The sequence below is a fragment of the Ranitomeya variabilis genome, chromosome 8 (assembly GCF_051348905.1).
Source record: "Ranitomeya variabilis isolate aRanVar5 chromosome 8, aRanVar5.hap1, whole genome shotgun sequence".
Lineage (NCBI taxonomy): Eukaryota > Metazoa > Chordata > Amphibia > Anura > Dendrobatidae > Ranitomeya > Ranitomeya variabilis.
In genome coordinates, this window is record NC_135239.1 from 3,608,541 (window position 1) to 3,629,111 (window position 20,571).

General features: G+C 51.1%; 1 protein-coding gene across 1 annotated transcript in view; it reads right to left on the reverse strand.

Annotated features, from left to right (window-relative positions):
- Window positions 1-2,835: 2,835 nt before the first annotated feature.
- POMGNT1 (protein O-linked mannose N-acetylglucosaminyltransferase 1 (beta 1,2-)) overlaps window positions 2,836-20,571 on the reverse strand; it is a 131,746-nt gene continuing 114,010 nt past the window's right edge. The window contains exons 19-22 of the mRNA XM_077278903.1: window positions 18,313-18,357; window positions 18,103-18,238; window positions 6,438-6,547; window positions 2,836-3,636 (exon numbers count right to left, since the gene is read on the reverse strand). Coding sequence (XP_077135018.1) covers window positions 3,549-3,636; window positions 6,438-6,547; window positions 18,103-18,238; window positions 18,313-18,357 — 379 coding nt within the window. The 3' untranslated portion in view covers window positions 2,836-3,548. The remainder of the gene's footprint in view (window positions 3,637-6,437; window positions 6,548-18,102; window positions 18,239-18,312; window positions 18,358-20,571) is intronic.

Consider the following 20,571-nt stretch of genomic DNA (forward strand, 5'->3'; position numbering starts at 1 on the left):
CCTCGTTTATTGCTTCTGCTCGCTTCCCTATTTAACTCTGCCCAGGTCGTTAGTTCATGCCAGCTGTCAATGTTTCAGTACTGGTTCAGATCTCTCTTGGATTTCTCAGATGACCTGTCTACTCCAGCAGAAGCTAAGTCCCTGCTAGTTCATTTGTTGTTTATTGGTTTTTGAATATATTTCAGTACATGCTATGTTTCTAGTCCAGCTTGCTATTATGATATTTCCTTGCTAGCTGGAAGCTCTGGAGGTCTTTTTGTACACTCTGCGTGGTTTTTGTAGTTTTTAATACTGACCGCATAGTTCCCTTTCCTATCCTCTGTCTTTCTAGAGAAGATTCAGCCTCCTTTGCTAAAATCTGTTTAATTCCTGTGTTTGTCACTTCCCTCTTAACTCACAGTTAATATTTGTGGGGGGGCTACCTTTACTTTGGGGAATTTCTCTGAGGCAAGGTAGGCTGCTATTTCTATCTTTAGGGGTAGTTAGCTCTTAGGCTGTGAAGAGGCGTCTAGGGAGAGTTAGGTACGCTCCACGGCTATTTCTAGTGTGTGTGATAGGATTAGGGATTGCGGTCAGTAGAGTTACCACCTCCTCAGAGCTTGTCCCAGGTTTTCTGTTTTAACCATCAGGTCACTTCGGGTGCTCCTAACCACCAGGTCCATAACACAGATCTGGTCGATGGCGACACCCGCCTTCTCTGCTCAGGATGCTGCCACGGCTCTTGTGGACTGGGCCTTCAGACCTTCTGAAAACCTCTACCTACACTCACATAAGCTAGCTTTATAGCCTCTCTGACCCATCTCACTAAGGTCCACTTGGACGCCTTAAGAAACGTTCTAGGCTCCTGGAATGATACAAATAGGACCCTCTGTCTCCTCCATGGTTCTGTAACTTCTAAATACCCAAGCAAACATCTAACGTCCAGGGTATGTAAATTTTTCTTCCTTAACATTTCTAGGGTTGGAACAGAATGATGGTAATTATAATCTCTTGTGACTTGTGGAATTTTGTAAAGACTTTAGGGAGATCTGGGGTCTAACCTCAAAACTACCCTATCCTCAGAACCTGAGTGTATGGGGATGTGTGGACAAAGCCTGGATGTCGCTTATTCTGCGGGCTGCTAGCGGGGATATTTCTAGCAAGACTATCTTGTCTGATGCGGAATGTAAGGGCTCAAAGGGGCCTTCTGTCAATGCTGTTAAGACTAAATTCAGGTCCCATGGAGGCGCTGTACAGGCAGGGATTGATCTAGCTCTGCTGCAGACTTAGATATACTAGCAATCCGCCTATTACTTGCCAGTTCATAACTGTATAGTGCCCCTAGGGCTGAGACTTGCACGTTAAGGGTGCTAACTGAAATACCGAGCTCAAGCTCCTTACGAAGGAACTCCAGGATAGATGTTAAAGGGATCTCCCCCTCCGGATCTGCCTCCAAGGAGGATAAGAATTTTCTCCAGGGACTGCCATAGATCTTTATGGTTACTGGCTTTCTACTACTAAGAAGGGTACAAACTAACCTAGCTGAAAACCCATTTTCTCTATAATTGACCTCTCAAATTCCAGGCTGTTAAATGCAGGCTGGACACCTGAGGATGAAGAAAAGGTCCCTGGGACAGAAGATCTGGGTCCTCTGGGAGAACCCACAGATCCAACATCGGCATTGCTTTCAACCAAAAAGGAGCTATGAGGATAACCCTTGCTTCATCTTCCCTGATCTTTCTTAGGATTGACGTGATGAGACACACCAAGGGAAACATGTAGAGTAGCCCGAGGGTCCACTTCTTCCTGAATGCGTCCACCATGTGAGGGTTCTCTCGTGTGTCCAGAGCAGAATTTTCAGACCTTCCTTGAGGTGAAAAGATCAACTTGAAGGAGACCCCCACATGTCCACGATCTGATCAAATACTGTCTTCTATAGAGACAATTCTCCCTGGTTTAGCTGTCTGCGGCTCAGGAAGTCTGCCTTGTGATTTTTCGTTCCTCTGCAGAGCCAATAATGAAAGGAAATGCCCTTTTGCTATTATAAATACCCGCCTTGCAATCAACATTAGTGGACAAGAGTGAGTGCCTCCGTGGTGGTTTATACTGTAACCCAGTTGTCGGAAAGAACCCTCACATAGTGACTCCACAGGAACGACCGCAGCTCATATAATGCCCACTCTACTGCCAGGCGCTCCCAGCTGTGTAAGGAGGCTAACTTCTCTTCCTTCGACCAGGTTCCCTGTACCCAATAGTCATCTAGGTGGTCTCCCCACCCCTTTGGCCTGGAAGCTGTCGTAACCACCCTGACCTCATTGTTTAACCAGGGAACTCCCTTTAGTGTTGAATTTATTCCTAGCCACCACAGGAGAGAATGGATCACGTCCCCAGGAAGGGTGAGCCTGCCTTGCTCTATACATAACTGGCATAGCTTTTTTTACCATGTTCTCGGTAGCCCCTGCCCAGAGTGGGAATTCCCTGTAGTTCATTTTCCCTGTACACTTCCTATGGACCTCCTATCCCCCTCCCCCGATTTACATGGTTTCCTGTCCTTGATGGGGAATCCTAACTGATGTGGAGAGGAGCCGCCCCTTGTTATCTTGGAGGTTTCCTGTCCTTGAAGGGCGGATCCCCCCTCTCATGGTGCCATCATGGGTGACTGAAAAATAGGGGTTCTATGTGTATAGTCTGTGAACGAGTAGTCTGTGTATGCACTATGATATTGTAATTCTGATCCTAATTAATAGTGAGCCCTGCTTTATTCTCTAGTATATTCTATTAATTTAACATTACTCTTTATAAATGTGGGAACCAACAAGGACCATGTAACCTGGAATAGAGGGATCCATAACAAGGTGAGAGAAACACAAAGCAAATCTGATTTATAGAACCAGTGAAAATCCACTCAGGGCCCAGGTCAGACGCACACTACAGTGGCAGACGGATATCGGTGGAGACCGTAAAGCTACAAACATGGACCCAGCCACACTAATGGACCAAGAGTCCCCTGTGACCCCCCAGCATGTCAGACCCCTCCACGACAGACAAGAATACCCCCAGTGATAGGACAGCCCCCAGGTGATCATTGGAGGACACTCAGTCTGAAAAGGTCCTCCCTAACAAACCCTTCCAGCATCCCTCAGTCACGCTACATCTCAGGACACACAACACGGGTGTAACTGAGCATCAACGTGAGGGACCGACGGGGCTCAGGAGAGTCGGGAACCTTCCGATTGATCACTGCTCCGAGGAATAAGGCACTGGTAGAAATCATCCCCAATAGTGAATCGATGTCAGGAGAAGAGACGCCATCCTCACAGCAGAGAGCCGAGGGCAGAATCAGTCAATTTCCCACTTTATCCATAAGAGTGTGAGAAGTCTGTAATCTGATGAGGTTCTACTCGTCCTCTGGATGAGAGCCGAGAGGTCTTGTTCTGGAACACACGGCTTCCAGTGAAAAACAAAATGGTCCAGAAACAAAATGCTACAAGCAAAAGTTCTGGTGACAAGTGTAAATGTCACGAGACTTTCCTCAAGATTGACACCAAAAATACGCAACAGGACAGAGGTCAGGACTGCTCAACGCCAGCAACAGCAGCATCTTCTTTGGGTGGAGGCTCCAAGTAAATGGGGGTCACAGATGGAGGCTTCTTACTTCTACAACATAGAACAAACCAGTTACTAATGGTGAGAAGCAAAACTTTCTAATGTCCGGTGACTTCTCTACACTCCTGGTGACTTCTCTACACTTCCGGTGACTTCTCTACACTTCCGGTGACTTCTCTACACTTCCGGTGACTTCTCTACATCCCTGGTGACTTCTCTACAACCCTGGTGACTTCTCTACACTTCCGGTGACTTCTCTACACCTCTGGTGACTTCTCTACAACCCTGGTGACTTCTCTACACTTCCGGTGACTTCTCTACACCTCTGGTGACTTCTCTACACCTCCGGTGACTTCTCTACACCTCCGGTGACTTCTCTACACCCCTGGTGACTTCTCTACACTTCCGGTGACTTCTCTACACCTCTGGTGACTTCTCTACAACCCTGGTGACTTCTCTACACTTCCGGTGACTTCTCTACACCCCTGGTGACTTCTCTACAACCCTGGTGACTTCTCTACACTTCCGGTGACTTCTCTACACCTCTGGTGACTTCTCTACACCTCTGGTGACTTCTCTACACCCCTGGTGACTTCTCTACACCCCTGGTGACTTCTCTACACTTCCGGTGACTTCTCTACACCTCTGGTGACTTCTCTACACCCCTGGTGACTTCTCTACACTTCCGGTGACTTCTCTACACCCCTGGTGACTTCTCTACACCCCTGGTGACTTCTCTACACTTCCGGTGACTTCTCTACACCTCCGGTGACTTCTCTACACTTCCGGTGACATCTCTACACCTCCGGTGACTCATACCTGGAAGTGCAGGCAGAGACCACCCAGTGTAAAACAGACACGTAGCCATGTTCACGATGCAGATACCTCCCAATGTATGACCCAGAATAATGGATGTCCTGAGACTGCACGGCTATGTTCACATAGGGGCGAAAACTACTTCATTCGTTTCACTGTCTATGCTCATACATGATATGGCCGATGAGTGTCCAATTCTGGCTGAACGGGAGTGAGTGACCCGAACCCAGGACACTGCAGCCAAATCAGCAGCAATAAGACAAGCTAGCCAACATGGCCTCCACTAATCAGAGGAAAGTGGTAGAGAAAACAAAACAGGACTCTGCACGAGACACACTGTGCTACCTGGACTTCAGACTGACCCTGGAGTCCCTGCACCCTCACACTAGACACATTCTGCTACCTGGACTTCAGACTGACCCTGGAGTCCCTGCACCCTCACACTAGACACATTCTGCTACCTGGACTTCAGACTGACCCTGGAGTCCCTGCACCCTCACACTAGACACATTCTGCTACCTGGACTTCAGACTGACCCTGGAGTCCCTGCACCCTCGCACTAGACACATTCTGCTACCTGGACTTCAGACTGACCCTGGAGTCCCTGCACCCTCACACTAGTCACATTCTGCTACCTGGACTTCAGACTGACCCTGGAGTCCCTGCACCCTCACACTAGACACATTCTGCTACCTGGACATCAGACTGACCCTGGAGTCCCTGCACCCTCACACTAGTCACATTCTGCTACCTGGACTTCAGACTGACCCTGGAGTCCCTGCACCCTCACACTAGCACACTCTGCTACCTGGACTTCACACTGACCCTGGAGTCCCTGCACCCTCACACTAGCACACTGCTACCTGGACTTCAGACTGACCCTGGAGTCCCTGCACCCTCACACTAGACACACTCTGCTACCTGGACTTCACACTGACCCTGGAGTCCCTGCACTCTCACACTAGACACATTCTGCTACCTGGACTTGAGACTGACCCTGGAGTCCCTGCACCCTCACACTAGACACACTCTGCTACCTGGACTTGAGACTGACCCTGGAGTCCCTGCACCCTCACACTAGACACATTCTGCTACCTGGACTTCAGACTGACCCTGGAGTCCCTTCACCCTCACACTAGACACATTCTGCTACCTGGACTTCAGACTGACCCTGGAGTCCCTGCACCCTCACACTAGACACATTCTACTACCTGGACTTCAGACTGACCCTGGAGTCCCTGCACCCTCACACTAGACACACTCTGCTACCTGGACTTGAGACTGACCCTGGAGTCCCTGCACCCTCACACTAGACACATTCTGCTACCTGGACTTCAGACTGACCCTGGAGTCCCTGCACCCTCTCCCTAGACACACTCTGCTACCTGGACTTCAGACTGACCCTGGAGTCCCTGCACCCTCACACTAGACACACTCTGCTACCTGGACTTCACACTGACCCTGGAGTCCCTGCACCCTCACACTAGACACATTCTGCTACCTGGACTTCAGACTGACCCTGGAGTCCCTTCATCCTCACACTAGACACATTCTACTACCTGGACTTCAGACTGACCCTGGAGTCCCTGCACCCTCACACTAGACACACTCTGCTACCTGGACTTCACACTGACCCTGGAGTCCCTGCACCCTCACACTAGACACATTCTGCTACCTGGACTTCACACTGACCCTGGAGTCCCTGCACCCTCACACTAGACACATTCTGCTACCTGGACTTCAGACTGACCCTGGAGTCCCTGCACCCTCACACTAGACACATTCTGCTACCTGGACTTCACACTGACCCTGGAGTCCCTGCACCCTCACACTAGACACATTCTGCTACCTGGACTTCAGACTGACCATGGAGTCCCTGCACCCTCACACTAGACACATTCTGCTACCTGGACTTCAGACTGACCCTGGAGTCCCTGCACCCTCACACTAGACACATTCTGGTATCTAGACTTCATACTGAGGGCATTGAGTGGACTCATGGTCTTACTCATGCATGAGGAAATCCTGATACTCACGAGTAAGGTGAGGAAGGAAACCCAATTACAAAGAAATGGTTCTTCTTTCTGAAGATCCGCCAAAGTCCCTTATGATTTCCTCTAACATCAAGGTCCCAAATGTGCAGGCACTAAGAATCGAAAAGAAAGGAACAGTTTTATTCCAGAGCACAAGTCATCTTTACACTGAATTTGAGGTCCTAACAGCGACCAGGGAGGGAATTCAGGAGAGAACACAGTGGAATCACAATGTGACCCCTACATGCAATGTGGTAGTGTGGGATCCAGGGGGCCTGAATATGCGAGAATCAAAAAGGGCCACTCTGTACAGCGGTATCAGTGGTACAGGGGCACTCGGATTATACAGCAGTATCAGTGGTACAGGGGCACTCGGATTGTACAGCAGTATCAGTGGTACAGGGGCACTCGGATTGTACAGCGGTATCAGTGGTACAGGGGCACTCGGATTGTACAGCGGTATCAGTGGTAGAGGGGCACTCGGATTGTACAGCAGTATCAGTGGTACAGGGGCACTCGGATTGTACAGCGGTATCAGTGGTAGAGGGGCACTCGGATTGTACAGCAGTATCAGTGGTACAGGGGCACTCAGATTATACAGCAGTATCAGTGGTACAGGGGCACTCGGATTGTACAGCAGTATCAGTGGTACAGGGGCACTCGGATTGTACAGCAGTATCAGTGGTACAGGGGCACTCGGATTGTACAGCGGTATCAGTGGTACAGGGGCACTCGGATTGTACAGCAGTATCAGTGGTACAGGGGCACACGGATTATACAGCAGTATCAGTGGTACAGGGGCACTCGGATTGTACAGCAGTATCAGTGGTACAGGGGCACTCGGATTGTACAGCAGTATCAGTGGTACAGGGGCACTCGGATTGTACAGCGGTATCAGTGGTACAGGGGCACTCGGATTATACAGCAGTGTCAGTGGTAGAGGGGCACTCGGATTATACAGCGGTATCAGTGGTAGAGGGGCACTCGGATTATACAGCGGTATCAGTGGTACAGGGGCACTCGGATTGTACAGCGGTATCAGTGGTACAGGGGCACTCGGATTGTACAGCGGTATCAGTGGTACAGGGGCACTCGGATTATACAGCGGTATCAGTGGTAGAGGGGCACTCGGATTATACAGCGGTATCAGTGGTACAGGGGCACTCGGATTGTACAGCGGTATCAGTGGTACAGGGGCACTCGGATTATACAGCGGTATCAGTGGTACAGGGGCACTCGGATTATACAGCAGTATCAGTGGTACAGGGGCACTCGGATTATACAGCGGTATCAGTGGTAGAGGGGCACTCGGATTGTACAGCGGTATCAGTGGTAGAGGGGCACTCGGATTGTACAGCAGTATCAGTGGTACAGGGGCACTCGGATTGTACAGCAGTATCAGTGGTACAGGGGCACTCGGATTGTACAGCGGTATCAGTGGTACAGGGGCACTCGGATTATACAGCGGTATCAGTGGTAGAGGGGCACTCGGATTGTACAGCAGTATCAGTGGTACAGGGGCACTCGGATTGTACAGCAGTATCAGTGGTACAGGGGCACTCGGATTGTACAGCGGTATCAGTGGTACAGGGGCACTCGGATTATACAGCGGTATCAGTGGTAGAGGGGCACTCAGATTATACAGCAGTATCAGTGGTACAGGGGCACTCGGATTATACAGCAGTATCAGTGGTACAGGGGCACTCGGATTGTACAGCAGTATCAGTGGTACAGGGGCACTCGGATTATACAGCAGTATCAGTGGTACAGGGGCACTCGGATTGTACAGCAGTATCAGTGGTAGAGGGGCACTCGGATTATACAGCGGTATCAGCGGTAGAGGGGCACTCGGATTGTACAGCAGTATCAGTGGTACAGGGGCACTCGGATTATACAGCAGTATCAGTGGTATAGGGGCACACGGATTGTACAGCAGTATCAGTGGTAGAGGGGCACTCGGATTATACAGCGGTATCAGTGGTAGAGGGGCACTCGGATTGTACAGCAGTATCAGTGGTACAGGGGCACTCAGATTATACAGCATACAGCAGTATCAGTGGTACAGGGGCACTCGGATTGTACAGCAGTATCAGTGGTACAGGGGCACTCGGATTGTACAGCAGTATCAGTGGTACAGGGGCACTCGGATTATACAGCAGTATCAGTGGTATAGGGGCACTCGGATTGTACAGCAGTATCAGTGGTAGAGGGGCACTCGGATTGTACAGCAGTATCAGTGGTACAGGGGCACTCGGATTATACAGCAGTATCAGTGGTACAGGGGCACTCGGATTGTACAGCAGTATCAGTGGTAGAGGGGCACTCGGATTATACAGCGGTATCAGCGGTAGAGGGGCACTCGGATTGTACAGCAGTATCAGTGGTACAGGGGCACTCAGATTATACAGCAGTATCAGTGGTACAGGGGCACATGGATTGTACAGCAGTATCAGTGGTACAGGGGCACACGGATTATACAGCAGTATCAGTGGTACAGGGGCACTCGGATTGTACAGCAGTATCAGTGGTAGAGGGGCACTCGGATTGTACAGCAGTATCAGTGGTACAGGGGCACTCGGATTGTACAGCAGTATCAGTGGTAGAGGGGTGTGAGGAAAATGTATAAAATAAGTAGTAGTTTCTCTGCCTGTTAGCACCAGCTGAGGGATTTTTGCACTTCTGACCATGGTCCCCAAGAACACATGGCAGACACTGGGTTCAAAACCCCCCCTTCCCATTACTTCAGGATTTAGCTTTCCTTCTCAGAGAGTGTGGGGGTTTTATGAGAGCCAAGGTATTTACGACCGGCATTTCCTGCCGTGTAAGCTCTTGTCCAGCCATAACTGGACTAGAAACTTCTAGAATCCATGAAAGTTCTTTGTTTGGTTTTTGTTAGATATTAGGCAAACCATTTAAGTTAAGAACACGAAAATATATATTCGCAAAGTCCATCGGAGGATCTATCCATCACTCTAAGCACGGGCTTCTAACTCCATCTGGTGAAGAAGTAGGGATTGCTCTGTAAATAATAGGACATATTTGATCTCATTAGAAAGCCCACATTAATCCGAGATGAATGCTGGTTTTGTTAGGACTATGACATGTTCGGTAGCGGAATTACAAGTCTTAGAAAATTTAGCTTACACTTAGTCAGATGGAAAAGGTAGGAGGGTCTGGGATAGCCAGCCCTTTTTGGTGATGTCACCAAGCTGAGCTATAACTGTTTTGGCCGGACTCCAGCAGTCAGTCTGCCGCTGGAAGAACATGTGAGTCTGATCTGAAGAGCTGTACCTCATGCATTGGGATTTTTGGGAGCTCCGCCCACCAGCATGGTTTTTGCCTGAACTGATATGAACTAAGAACATGTGAGTGTTATCTTTTCTCCTTTAATCCTCTTTATGTTATAATTACCTTGTACATATTTGCAATTGTCTCATTTGCAACATCTTTATAGAACTTTTTATAAACACTGCATAAACTTTATGAGTATAATAATTAATACTAGACTCGTTCTCCTGCTCTAAAAACATACCCTGTCTCTTGAAGGGAATTTACGCTACTGTTTTGGGTTAGCTTCGGACCCGTTTAATCGAAGCTGGTGGCGGCACTACCGTGTGCAGGCCTTTGGGTGACATTGCAGCGACTGCGGCATTGATAATTATTGTTCCTGCCTGAGTGGGAGTAGTTTATCGCGTCGCTGCAGCGTGCCCAATAGCCAGTACATAGCAGGCAGCCTTTCTGGCGACTAATTACCCTAGGTGCAGTACCTAATCTGACCTGAGAGTAAGGGGGGCGCCAGAGAGCTGCAAGGTTTAAGTGGAACTGTAAGCGGGATATACACAACTCCCTGCAGTTCATGGTATATGGAAGAGCAGTGGGATACCTAGAATAAGCCCCTGCTGTAAACTAAGAGGTCAATAGCCTTGTGTGTGTTTTTTTTTTATCACATTGTGGCAGTGGAGGGATAACTAAGATAAGCCCCCTGCACATGTGATAGCCGTCTGTTGGTCTAAAGTCACCCCAATCCGTGACAATTGGTGGCAGCGGTTAAGGGATCGTGACAATTGGTGGCAAGGCGGTGGGATATTAGAGCATTAGTGATTTGGTTTGAGCAATCATTCCTCTCACTAAAAACTTGCAGAAAGTTCTTGCGAGGACTCTGCGCAAATAAGTTTGGAGAACGAACTCAGTGTTTATTAGTTGTGAGACAATTGTGTACTGGTAATTATCCCCTCCCTTTCTCTTCGTTTTTCTATCCTATCTTTTATTTGGCAACCATGATTGGGCTGGGAGAAGCCTTTTATGAACAGCAGACCAGAGACACCCTTGTTGCCTTATGCAAGTCACAGCACATTGACTATGCAAGCAAAAACAAAAGCCAACTGGTCGCAGTCCTGATGCAATGGGAAGCCGCTCTAGACCACTCACAGAGCCCAGAAGCCGCAGAAGCCAGCACCAGCGAACATGGTGCTGCAGCTGAGGTCCAACCACTGAATGCTGGCCCCGTTAGCAATCCGGGCGAATTGGACCCCCACCTGCAGGCAGCCTTGAAAGAATTCCCCGCTGACGACCATGAGGGACGTCGGCAGCTGATTCAGCAATACCGGCAGGAGGCCGAGGCCCGAGCCCAGCGAGAGGCAGAGAGAGCCGAGCGAGAGGCCCAGTGAGCCGAGCGAGAGGCCCAGCGAGCTGAGCGCCAAGCCCAGCGAGAACATGAACTGGAGATGCTCCGGCAGGGGGGGACGCCTTCCACCGCCCAGAGCCGTGAGCCCAGCAGCGCTCAGACACCAAAGCCCCGGCCCGACCACTTTCCTGTTATGGAAAAGGATGGGGACTTGGACACGTTTCTGCGGGCCTTTGAGAAAGCCTGCAGGCAGTACCAGCTGCCTACACAAGAATGGGCACGATACCTGACACCAGGGCTGAGAGGCAAAGCTCTGGAGGCGTTGCTGCCCTCCCTCAAGAACAAGATGGTGACTATGAGGCCATCAAGCAGGCCCTCATAGCCAAGTACCAGCTTACACCCGAGGTGTACCGTAAGAAGTTCCAGACCCTCCAACGTGGCCCACACGACAGTTACAGTGATGTGGTGCATGGACTGGGGACCCACTTTGACCAATGGACCCAAGGACTGTCAGTGACCACCTTTGCACAGCTGCGAGACCTGATGATCAAAGACCAGTTCTTCCATCTTTGCCCAGCTGAGGTGCGACAGTTCGTGATGGACAGAGAACCCAAAGACGTGACGAAAGCAGCGCAGATTGCCGATGCCTATGAGGCCAACCGTAGGTCGGAAGTGCGGAAGCAAGTCACCACCAGCTGGAGAGGGGGTAAGCCTGCATCCAACGCCAGTACCCCTGCCAGCCAACACTCCAGAGGTCCTGTCCCCGTGGCCAACAGCACCAGACCTACCACCGAACTTCGCCAGTGTTACCACTGCAGGCAGCCTGGTCATATCAGTCCCAACTGTCCAGGCAAGCAGAAGAACCCCCCAGCCAAGGCCCAAGGGCCTAATGCAGCAGTTCTTTTGGTGGGTTGTGTGGTTGGGAGGGTGTGTGACAACGTACAGCACGTCACGGTGGGAGGCCATGTTGCTACAGGCCTCAAAGACACCGGGGCTGAACGAACCCTCATCCGACCCGAACTGGCGGCTCCTGAAGAAATCATTCCAGGGAAAACCCTAACTGTCACTGGGATTGGGGGCATCAGCTGTCCCTTACCGATGACCCAGGTTTATATTGATTGGGGTGCCGGGAGTGGGGTGAAGGAAGTGGGGCAATCTGATAATTTGCCCACTGATGTTTTGTTGGGGACTGATTTGGGGAGGCTGGTTGCATACTACGTCCCTGACACCCCTCCCCAATCTACTAATGAGGGTAACGTTAACCCTGATGATGATGAGAGATCGCATGTGTTACCTGACCATGCTTTATCTAGTAATGATGCATCTGATAACCATTTTTTCCCTAGGATTGATGGTAAAAATGTTGTACCTGTGCCAACTGTATCTGATAATGATGTTTCTGTGAAAGTTGATGTGTCCATAGGTACAGGAGTGCTCAGCCACGTTGCTCTGCGGAGTGAGACGGCTGAGGAACCCCTAGCAGGGGCAAGTGTCGGTGCTACCGGAAATGGGGAGATACATGGGAACCGTGAGGAAGGTGATGCCATGCAATTGACCAGTGCCACCAAGGAAGGTAACTGGCCCATAAGTAGCAATGCTCCTGAGGTAATGGGGGTGGATGGGGAGGCAGAACCCGTAGCAGCGTCGGCTGATGGGTCTGTAGAAACCCCCGGGGAGACAGCCTACGTAGCTGCTGTCACCCGCAGTCAGAGTGCCCGGAACGCAGATAACTGTCTGCCTCCCGGACCCTCCTCAGTCATCATTGTGACTGAACCAGAGGTGGACCCAGAGCAGGTCCCAGAGGGTTCCGTGGGGAAGGGACCCTGACATCGCTTCTGGCTTCCCCTAGCCAGGAGTTTCAGGCTGCTCTGCACACAGATGCGAGCCTAGAGAGTTTGAGACAACTCGCCGGGACACCCTTCTCCGAGACTGATAAGGAGGTGTTCTGGGAACAGGGAAGGTTGTACCGGGAGACAGTACCCGGAGAATCACAAAAGGAGTGGTTGAGGGAAAGACAGCTGGTCATCCCGCAGCAATTCCGGGGTGAGTTGTTACGGATTGCCCATGAGATCCCGCTAGCTGGACACTTGGGGATCAGCAAAACAAAGGCCCGGCTGTCTCACCACTTCTATTGGTCTAAGATGGGGACAGATGTGTCAAACTACTGCCGCTCCTGTGTCACCTGTCAAAGAGTGGGGAAGGCGGGGCCTGCTCTTAAGGCTCCCCTGATCCCTTTGCCAGTGATAGAGGAGCCTTTCCAGAGGATCGCGGTGGACATTGTAGGCCCGCTGGCCGTCCCCAGCAGCTCTGGAAAGCAATACATCCTTACTGTGGTAGACTACGCTACCCGGTACCCAGAGGCAGTAGCTCTGTCGTCAACTAGGGCAGATAAGGTGGCGGATGCCCTGTTGGCCATCTTTTCACGTGTAGGGTTTCCCAGGGAAATGCTTACTGATCAAGGGACCCAATTTATGTCTCGCCTAATGGAGGCTCTCTGTAAGAGGATGCAGGTGAAGCACCTGGTATCGAGGGCGTATCACCCACAGACCAATGGCTTGTGTGAACGCTTCAATGGTACCCTCAAACAGATGCTACGCATGCTGGTTGAGACACAAGGGCGCGACTGGGAGCGGTACCTCCCACACCTGCTGTTCGCTTACCGAGAGGTTCCGCAGGCCTCGACGGGGTTCTCCCCCTTCGAGCTCCTGTACGGCAGGCGAGTACGGGGACCCCTTGGGTTGGTAAGAGAATCCTGGGAAGAGGAGCTGAACCCTTCTGAAGTGTCCATAGTGGAGTATGTCATGTGCTTCCGTGACAAGATGCAGACCTTGACGCAGTTGGTGCATGACAACATGACGCAGGCTCAGGCTGATCAGAAGCACTGGTACGACCAGAATGCCCGGGAGCGGACCTACCACGTGGGTCAAAAGGTGTGGGTGCTGGTCCCCGTACCAACAGATAAGCTTCAGGCAGCCTGGGAGGGCCCGTATACGTCGTCCACCAATAGCTCAACCCGGTCACCTACGTGGTCACGCTTGACCACGCTCAGGGTAGACGAAAGGCCTTTCACGTCAACATGATGAAGGCTCATCACGAACGTGAACCTTTCGTCCTACCGGTCTCCAGCTTGCCTGAAGACGGGGAGGAAGACGCCCTCCTGGACATGCTGGCCCAAGCCAAGGCCGGTGGGTCCATTGAGGACGTGGAGGTAAGCGCCTCGCTAGATGAACCACAGCGGTTGCAGTTGCAAACCACACTGGAACCCTTCCGGGTCGTGTTCTCCAACCGGCCTGGAAGGACTGAGTTAGCCGTCCACGAGGTGGACACCGGGAATCACGCCCCACTACGGCGAACACCCTATCGAATCTCTGACAAGGTGCAGCAGATTATGCGCCAGGAGATCGATGAGATGTTACAGCTGGGGGTGATTCGACAGTCAAAGAGCGCGTGGGCCTCACCTGTAGTTCTCGTGCCAAAGAAGGACCGGACCACCCGGTTCTGCGTGGACTACAGGGGGCTCAACGCCATTACAGCCGCTGACGCGCACCCAATGCCGCGCATCGAGGAGCTGCTTGAAAAGTTAGCTGGCGCAGATTACCTAACAATAATGGATCTGAGTCGAGGATACTGGCAGATTCCCCTGAGCCCCGAGGCACAGGAGAAGTCTGCCTTTATCACACCCTTCGGACTGTACGAGTCCACGGTCATGCCCTTCGGCATGAAGAATGCCCCTGCCACTTTCCAGCGGATGGTCAATCTCCTGCTTCAGGGACTGGAGAAGTACGCAGTGGCGTACTTAGATGACATTGCCATCTTCAGTTCCTCCTGGGATGAACACCTGCAGCATCTCGAGGAGGTGCTCAGGCGAATTCACCGAGCAGGACTGACTATCAAGCCGGGAAAGTGCCAGATGGGCATGAGGGAGGTCCATTACCTGGGGCACCGGGTAGGCGGAGGCACCCTGAAGCCAGAGCCTGAGAAAGTGGGCGCGATCGTGAACTGGCCCACTCCTGGGACCAAGAAACAGGTGATGTCCTTCCTGGGCACTGCAGGGTACTATAGGCGCTTCGTACAGCACTATAGTAACCTGGCAAAACCTTTGACGGACCTCACCAGGAAGAAGCTACCCCACATCGTCAACTGGACAGATGGCTGTGAGGGGGCCTCCCAGGCGTTGAAAACCGCACTGTGCAACGCCCCTGTGTTGAAAGCAGTCGACAGCAGTCGACCGTTCTTGGTACAGACTGACGCCAGCGAGTTTGGCCTCGGTGCTGTGCTCAGCCAGGTTGACTCGGAGGACCAAGAGCACCCAGTGTTGTACCTGAGCCGGAAACTTTTGCCGAAGGAAGTGGCCTACTCCACCATCGAGAAGGAGTGCCTTGCCATAGCCTGGGCCCTGCAGCCCTACTTGTACGGTCGCCCCTTCACTGTGGTGACTGACCACAACCCTCTGCTCTGGCTAAACGCCATGTGTGGAACCAACGGCAGGTTGCTACGCTGGAGCCTTGCCCTTCAGCAATTTGACTTCATCATTGAACACAAAACGGGCAGGAAGCATGGGAATGCAGATGGACTGTCCCGCCAGGGTGAACCTGCTGAGGTGCGCATGGAGGAGAACCATCAGGTCCTGCCTCCGTAGCGCACACCTGAAGGGGGAGGTGTGAGGAAAATGTATAAAATAAGTAGTAGTTTCTCTGCCTGTTAGCACCAGCTGAGGGATTTTTGCACTTCTGACCATGGTCCCCAAGAACACATGGCAGACACTGGGTTCAAAACCCCCCCTTCCCATTACTTCAGGATTTAGCTTTCCTTCTCAGAGAGTGTGGGGGTTTTATGAGAGCCAAGGTATTTACGACCGGCATTTCCTGCCGTGTAAGCTCTTGTCCAGCTATAACTGGACTAGAAACTTCTAGAATCCATGAAAGTTCTTTGTTTGGTTTTTGTAAGATATTAGGCAAACCATTTAAGTTAAGAACACGAAAATATATATTCGCAAAGTCCATCGGAGGATCTATCCATCACTCTAAGCACGGGCTTCTAACTCCATCTGGTGAAGAAGTAGGGATTGCTCTGTAAATAATAGGACATATTTGATCTCATTAGAAAGCCCACGTTAATCCGAGATGAATGCTGGTTTTGTTAGGACTATGACATGTTCGGTAGCGGAATTACAAGTCTTAGAAAATTTAGCTTACACTTAGTCAGATGGAAAAGGTAGGAGGGTCTGGGATAGCCAGCCCTTTTTGGTGATGTCACCAAGCTGAGCTATAACTGTTTTGGCCGGATTCCAGCAGTCAGTCTGCCGCTGGAAGAACATGTGAGTCTGATCTGAAGAGCTGTACCTCATGCATTGGGATTTTTGGGAGCTCCGCCCACCAGCATGGTTTTTGCCTGAACTGATATGAACTAAGAACATGTGAGTGTTATCTTTTCTCCTTTAATCCTCTTTATGTTATAATTACCTTGTACATATTTGCAATTGTCTCATTTGCAACATCTTTATAGAACTTTTTATAAACACTGCATAAACTTTATGAGTATAATAATTAATACTAGACTCGTTCTCCTGCTCTAAAAGCGTACCCTGTCTCTTGAAGGGAATTTACGCTACTGTTTTGGGTTAGCTTCGGACCCGTTTAATCGAAGCTGGTGGCAGCGATAGTGTGCAGGCCTTTGGGTGACATTGCAGCGACTGCGGCATTGATAATTATTGTTCCTGCCTGAGTGGGAGTAGTTTATCGCGTCGCTGCAGCGTGCCCAATAGCCAGTACATAGCAGGCAGCCTTTCTGGCGACTAATTACCCTAGGTGCAGTACCTAATCTGACCTGAGAGTAAGGGGGGCGCCAGAGAGCTGCAAGGTTTAAGTGGAACTGTAAGCGGGATATACACAACTCCCTGCAGTTCATGGTATGTGGAAGAGCAGTGGGATACTTAAAATAGGCCACTGCTGTAAACTAAGAGGTCAATAGCCTTGTGTGTGTTTTTTTTTTTTTATCACATTGTGGCAGTGGAGGGATAAGTAAGATAAGCCCCCCTGCACATGTGATAGCCGTCTGTTGGTCTAAAGTCACCCCAATCCGTGACAATTGGTGGCAACGGTTAAGGGATCGTGACAAGGGGCACTCGGATTGTACAGCAGTATCACTGGTACAGGGGCACTCGGATTATACAGCAGTATCAGTGTTAGGGCTCATTTCCACTGGCAAGAGACAAATCGGTCCGTAATCTGGCCCGAAAAAAGGGATGTAGCGTATGCGATTGTCATGCGAGTGTAATGCGAGTGCAATGCGATTTTTAATCGCACCATCCGTTTTACATCCGTATGCAATCCGTTTTATTTCTCTGCAACTATTTTCATACAGTCATTTACAGGACCATGGACAGTGTTCTAGGCCACGGAATGGTGATGTATCCGTAAAAAACGGACGGAATACGGATGGTCCGTATTCCGTCCGTTTTTTCTTTCGCACCCATTGACTTGCATTGGCGAGTCTCGTCCGAGACTCGCAGCAAATCGCAGCATGCTGCGATTTTTTTCTCAGCCCGATTTCGGCTGAGAAAAATATCACAAATGAAAAGACACCTATTGAATAACATTGGTCCGAGTGCAATCCGATTTTTTATCGGATTGCACTCGTCCGTTTTCCTCGCCAGTGGAAATGAGCCCATACAGGGGCACTCGGATTGTACAGCAGTATGAGTGGTAGAGGGGCACTCGGATTATAGAGCAGTATCAGTGGTACAGGGGCACTCGGATTGTACAGCAGTATCAGTGGTAGAGGGGCACTCGGATTATACAGCGGTATCAGTGGTACAGGAGCACTCGGATTGTACAGCAGTATCAGTGGTACAGGGGCACTCGGATTGTACAGCAGTATCAGAGGTAGAGGGGCACTCGGATTGTACAGCAGTATCAGTGGTACAGGGGCACTCGGATTATAGAGCAGTATCAGTGGTACAGGGGCACTCGGATTGTACAGCAGTATCAGTGGTACAGGGGCACTCGGATTGTACAGCAGTATCAGTGGTAGAGGGGCAGGCACCTTCGCCAGCTGAGACCAGGTAGTAAAATCTGCTTCCTGCTCCATGCGAATATACATGATGTAGGTCCTGCCTTCTGTATCCGGGATGAAGGAGTCCTCACAAGGGTTCTTTGAGTGATCCAGCACCTCCGCCTCACTAAAAGCACAGCCATTATGAGCACAAGATGACCAAGCGTCCAGAGCCAAAGTAAGAGTACGGAGACAACATACCTGAGTATTCGATGCACCTCTATCTCGTAGGCGTCCTTCCTAAGGCTATGGACAGGATACACCGTTACACAAGCACAAGTCATTAAATACAAGCCCATCATGTGCCCAGAGGGCGCTCAGCCAATGAGAACGGCAGGAATTCAGTCATAGGGGAGGATATTTCATGGAGGACACCACTAATAAATCACTGCATAAAGTTCATTAAAAGATCATGAACAATCTAAGCCCCCTTCAAAGACCTACGAAAAGGTCCAACAAAAACCCCATTACACATCCACGGCCAACAAAAAGAAAGGCACCCATACACATAAAAGTCTGCTGAAGCCACCATTAGCGGCTAAAAGTCTAATGTTCTGGGGCTTCACAACTCTCCACCACACAATCTTGGGGAGAGAGGGATCCGGCCTGTTGAATGTTAGTAGCTTATCTTTTTGTCTGTCTTAGAAAGAAGTCTTGAGGGGACAGGGGAGTCTTGGAGCAGCACTATCAAAAGCGCACATGAGCACTCGGCTGGGCCGAGAATAGGGCAGTCAGGAGAGTCACACAATCACGAGTGAGACCGAGGTCTAATGTGTATGGCCGTCTAATGGGAACCTGAAAGCTGACATGTGCCGACCCCACAGGCAGCATCGGGCACACGTGTATGGCCAACTATCGGGAACCTGACAGCTGACATGTGCCAACCCCAGGAAGCATCGGGCACATGTGTATGGCCAACTAACGGGGACCTGACAGTTGATATGTCCCGACCCCAGGAAGCATCGGGCACATGTGTATGGCCAACTATCGGGAACCTGACAGCTGACATGTGCCAACTCCAGGAATTATTGGGCACATGTGTATGGCCAACTATCGGGAACCTGACATGTGCCAACCCCAGGAAGCATCGGGCACATGTGTATGGCCAACTAACGGGGACCTGACACCTGACATGTGCCAACCCCAGGAAGCATCGGGCACATGTGTATGGCCAACTAACGGGGACCTGACATGTGCCGACCCCAGGAAGCATCGGGCACATGTGTATGGCCAACTATCGGGAACCTGACAGCTGACATGTGCCAACCCCAGGAATTATCGGGCACATGTGTATGGCCAACTATCGGGAACCTGACATGTGCCAACCCCAGGAAGCATCGGGCACATGTGTATGGCCAACTAACGGGGACCTGACACCTGACATGTGCCAACCCCAGGAAGCATCGGGCACATGTGTATGGCCAACTATCGGGAACCTGACAGCTGACATGTGCCGACCCCAGGAAGCATCGGGCACATGTGTATGGCCAACTAACGGGGACCTGACATGTGCCGACCCCAGGAAGCATCGGGCACATGTGTATGGCCAACTATCGGGAACCTGACAGCTGACATGTGCCAACCCCAGGAAGCATCGGGCACATGTGTACGGCCAACTATCAGGAACCTGACAACTGACATGTGCCAACCCCAGGAAGCATCGGGCACATGTGTATGGCCAACTAACGGGGACCTGACATGTGCCGACCCCAGGAAGATCGGGCACATGTGTATGGCCAACTATCGGGAACCTGACAGCTGACATGTGCCAACCCCAGGAAGCATCGGGCACATGTGTATGGCCAACTAACGGGAACCTGACAGCTGACATGTGCCAACCCCAGGAAGCATCGGGCACATGTGTATGGCCAACTAACGGGTACCTGACAGCTGACATGTGCCAACCCCAGGAAGCATCGGGCACATGTGTATGGCCAACTAACGGGTACCTAACAGCTGACATGTGCCAACCCCAGGAAGCATCGGGCACATGTGTATGGCCAACTAACGGGAACCTGACAGCTGACATGTGCCAACCCCAGGAAGCATCGGGCACATGTGTATGGCCAACTAACGGGGACCTGACAGTTGATATGTCCCGACCCCAGGAAGCATCGGGCACATGTGTATGGCCAACTATCGGGAACCTGACAGCTGACATGTGCCAACTCCAGGAATTATTGGGCACATGTGTATGGCCAACTATCGGGAACCTGACATGTGCCAACCCCAGGAAGCATCGGGCACATGTGTATGGCCAACTAACGGGGACCTGACACCTGACATGTGCCAACCCCAGGAAGCATCGGGCACATGTGTATGGCCAACTAACGGGGACCTGACATGTGCCGACCCCAGGAAGCATCGGGCACATGTGTATGGCCAACTATCGGGAACCTGACAGCTGACATGTGCCAACCCCAGGAATTATCGGGCACATGTGTATGGCCAACTATCGGG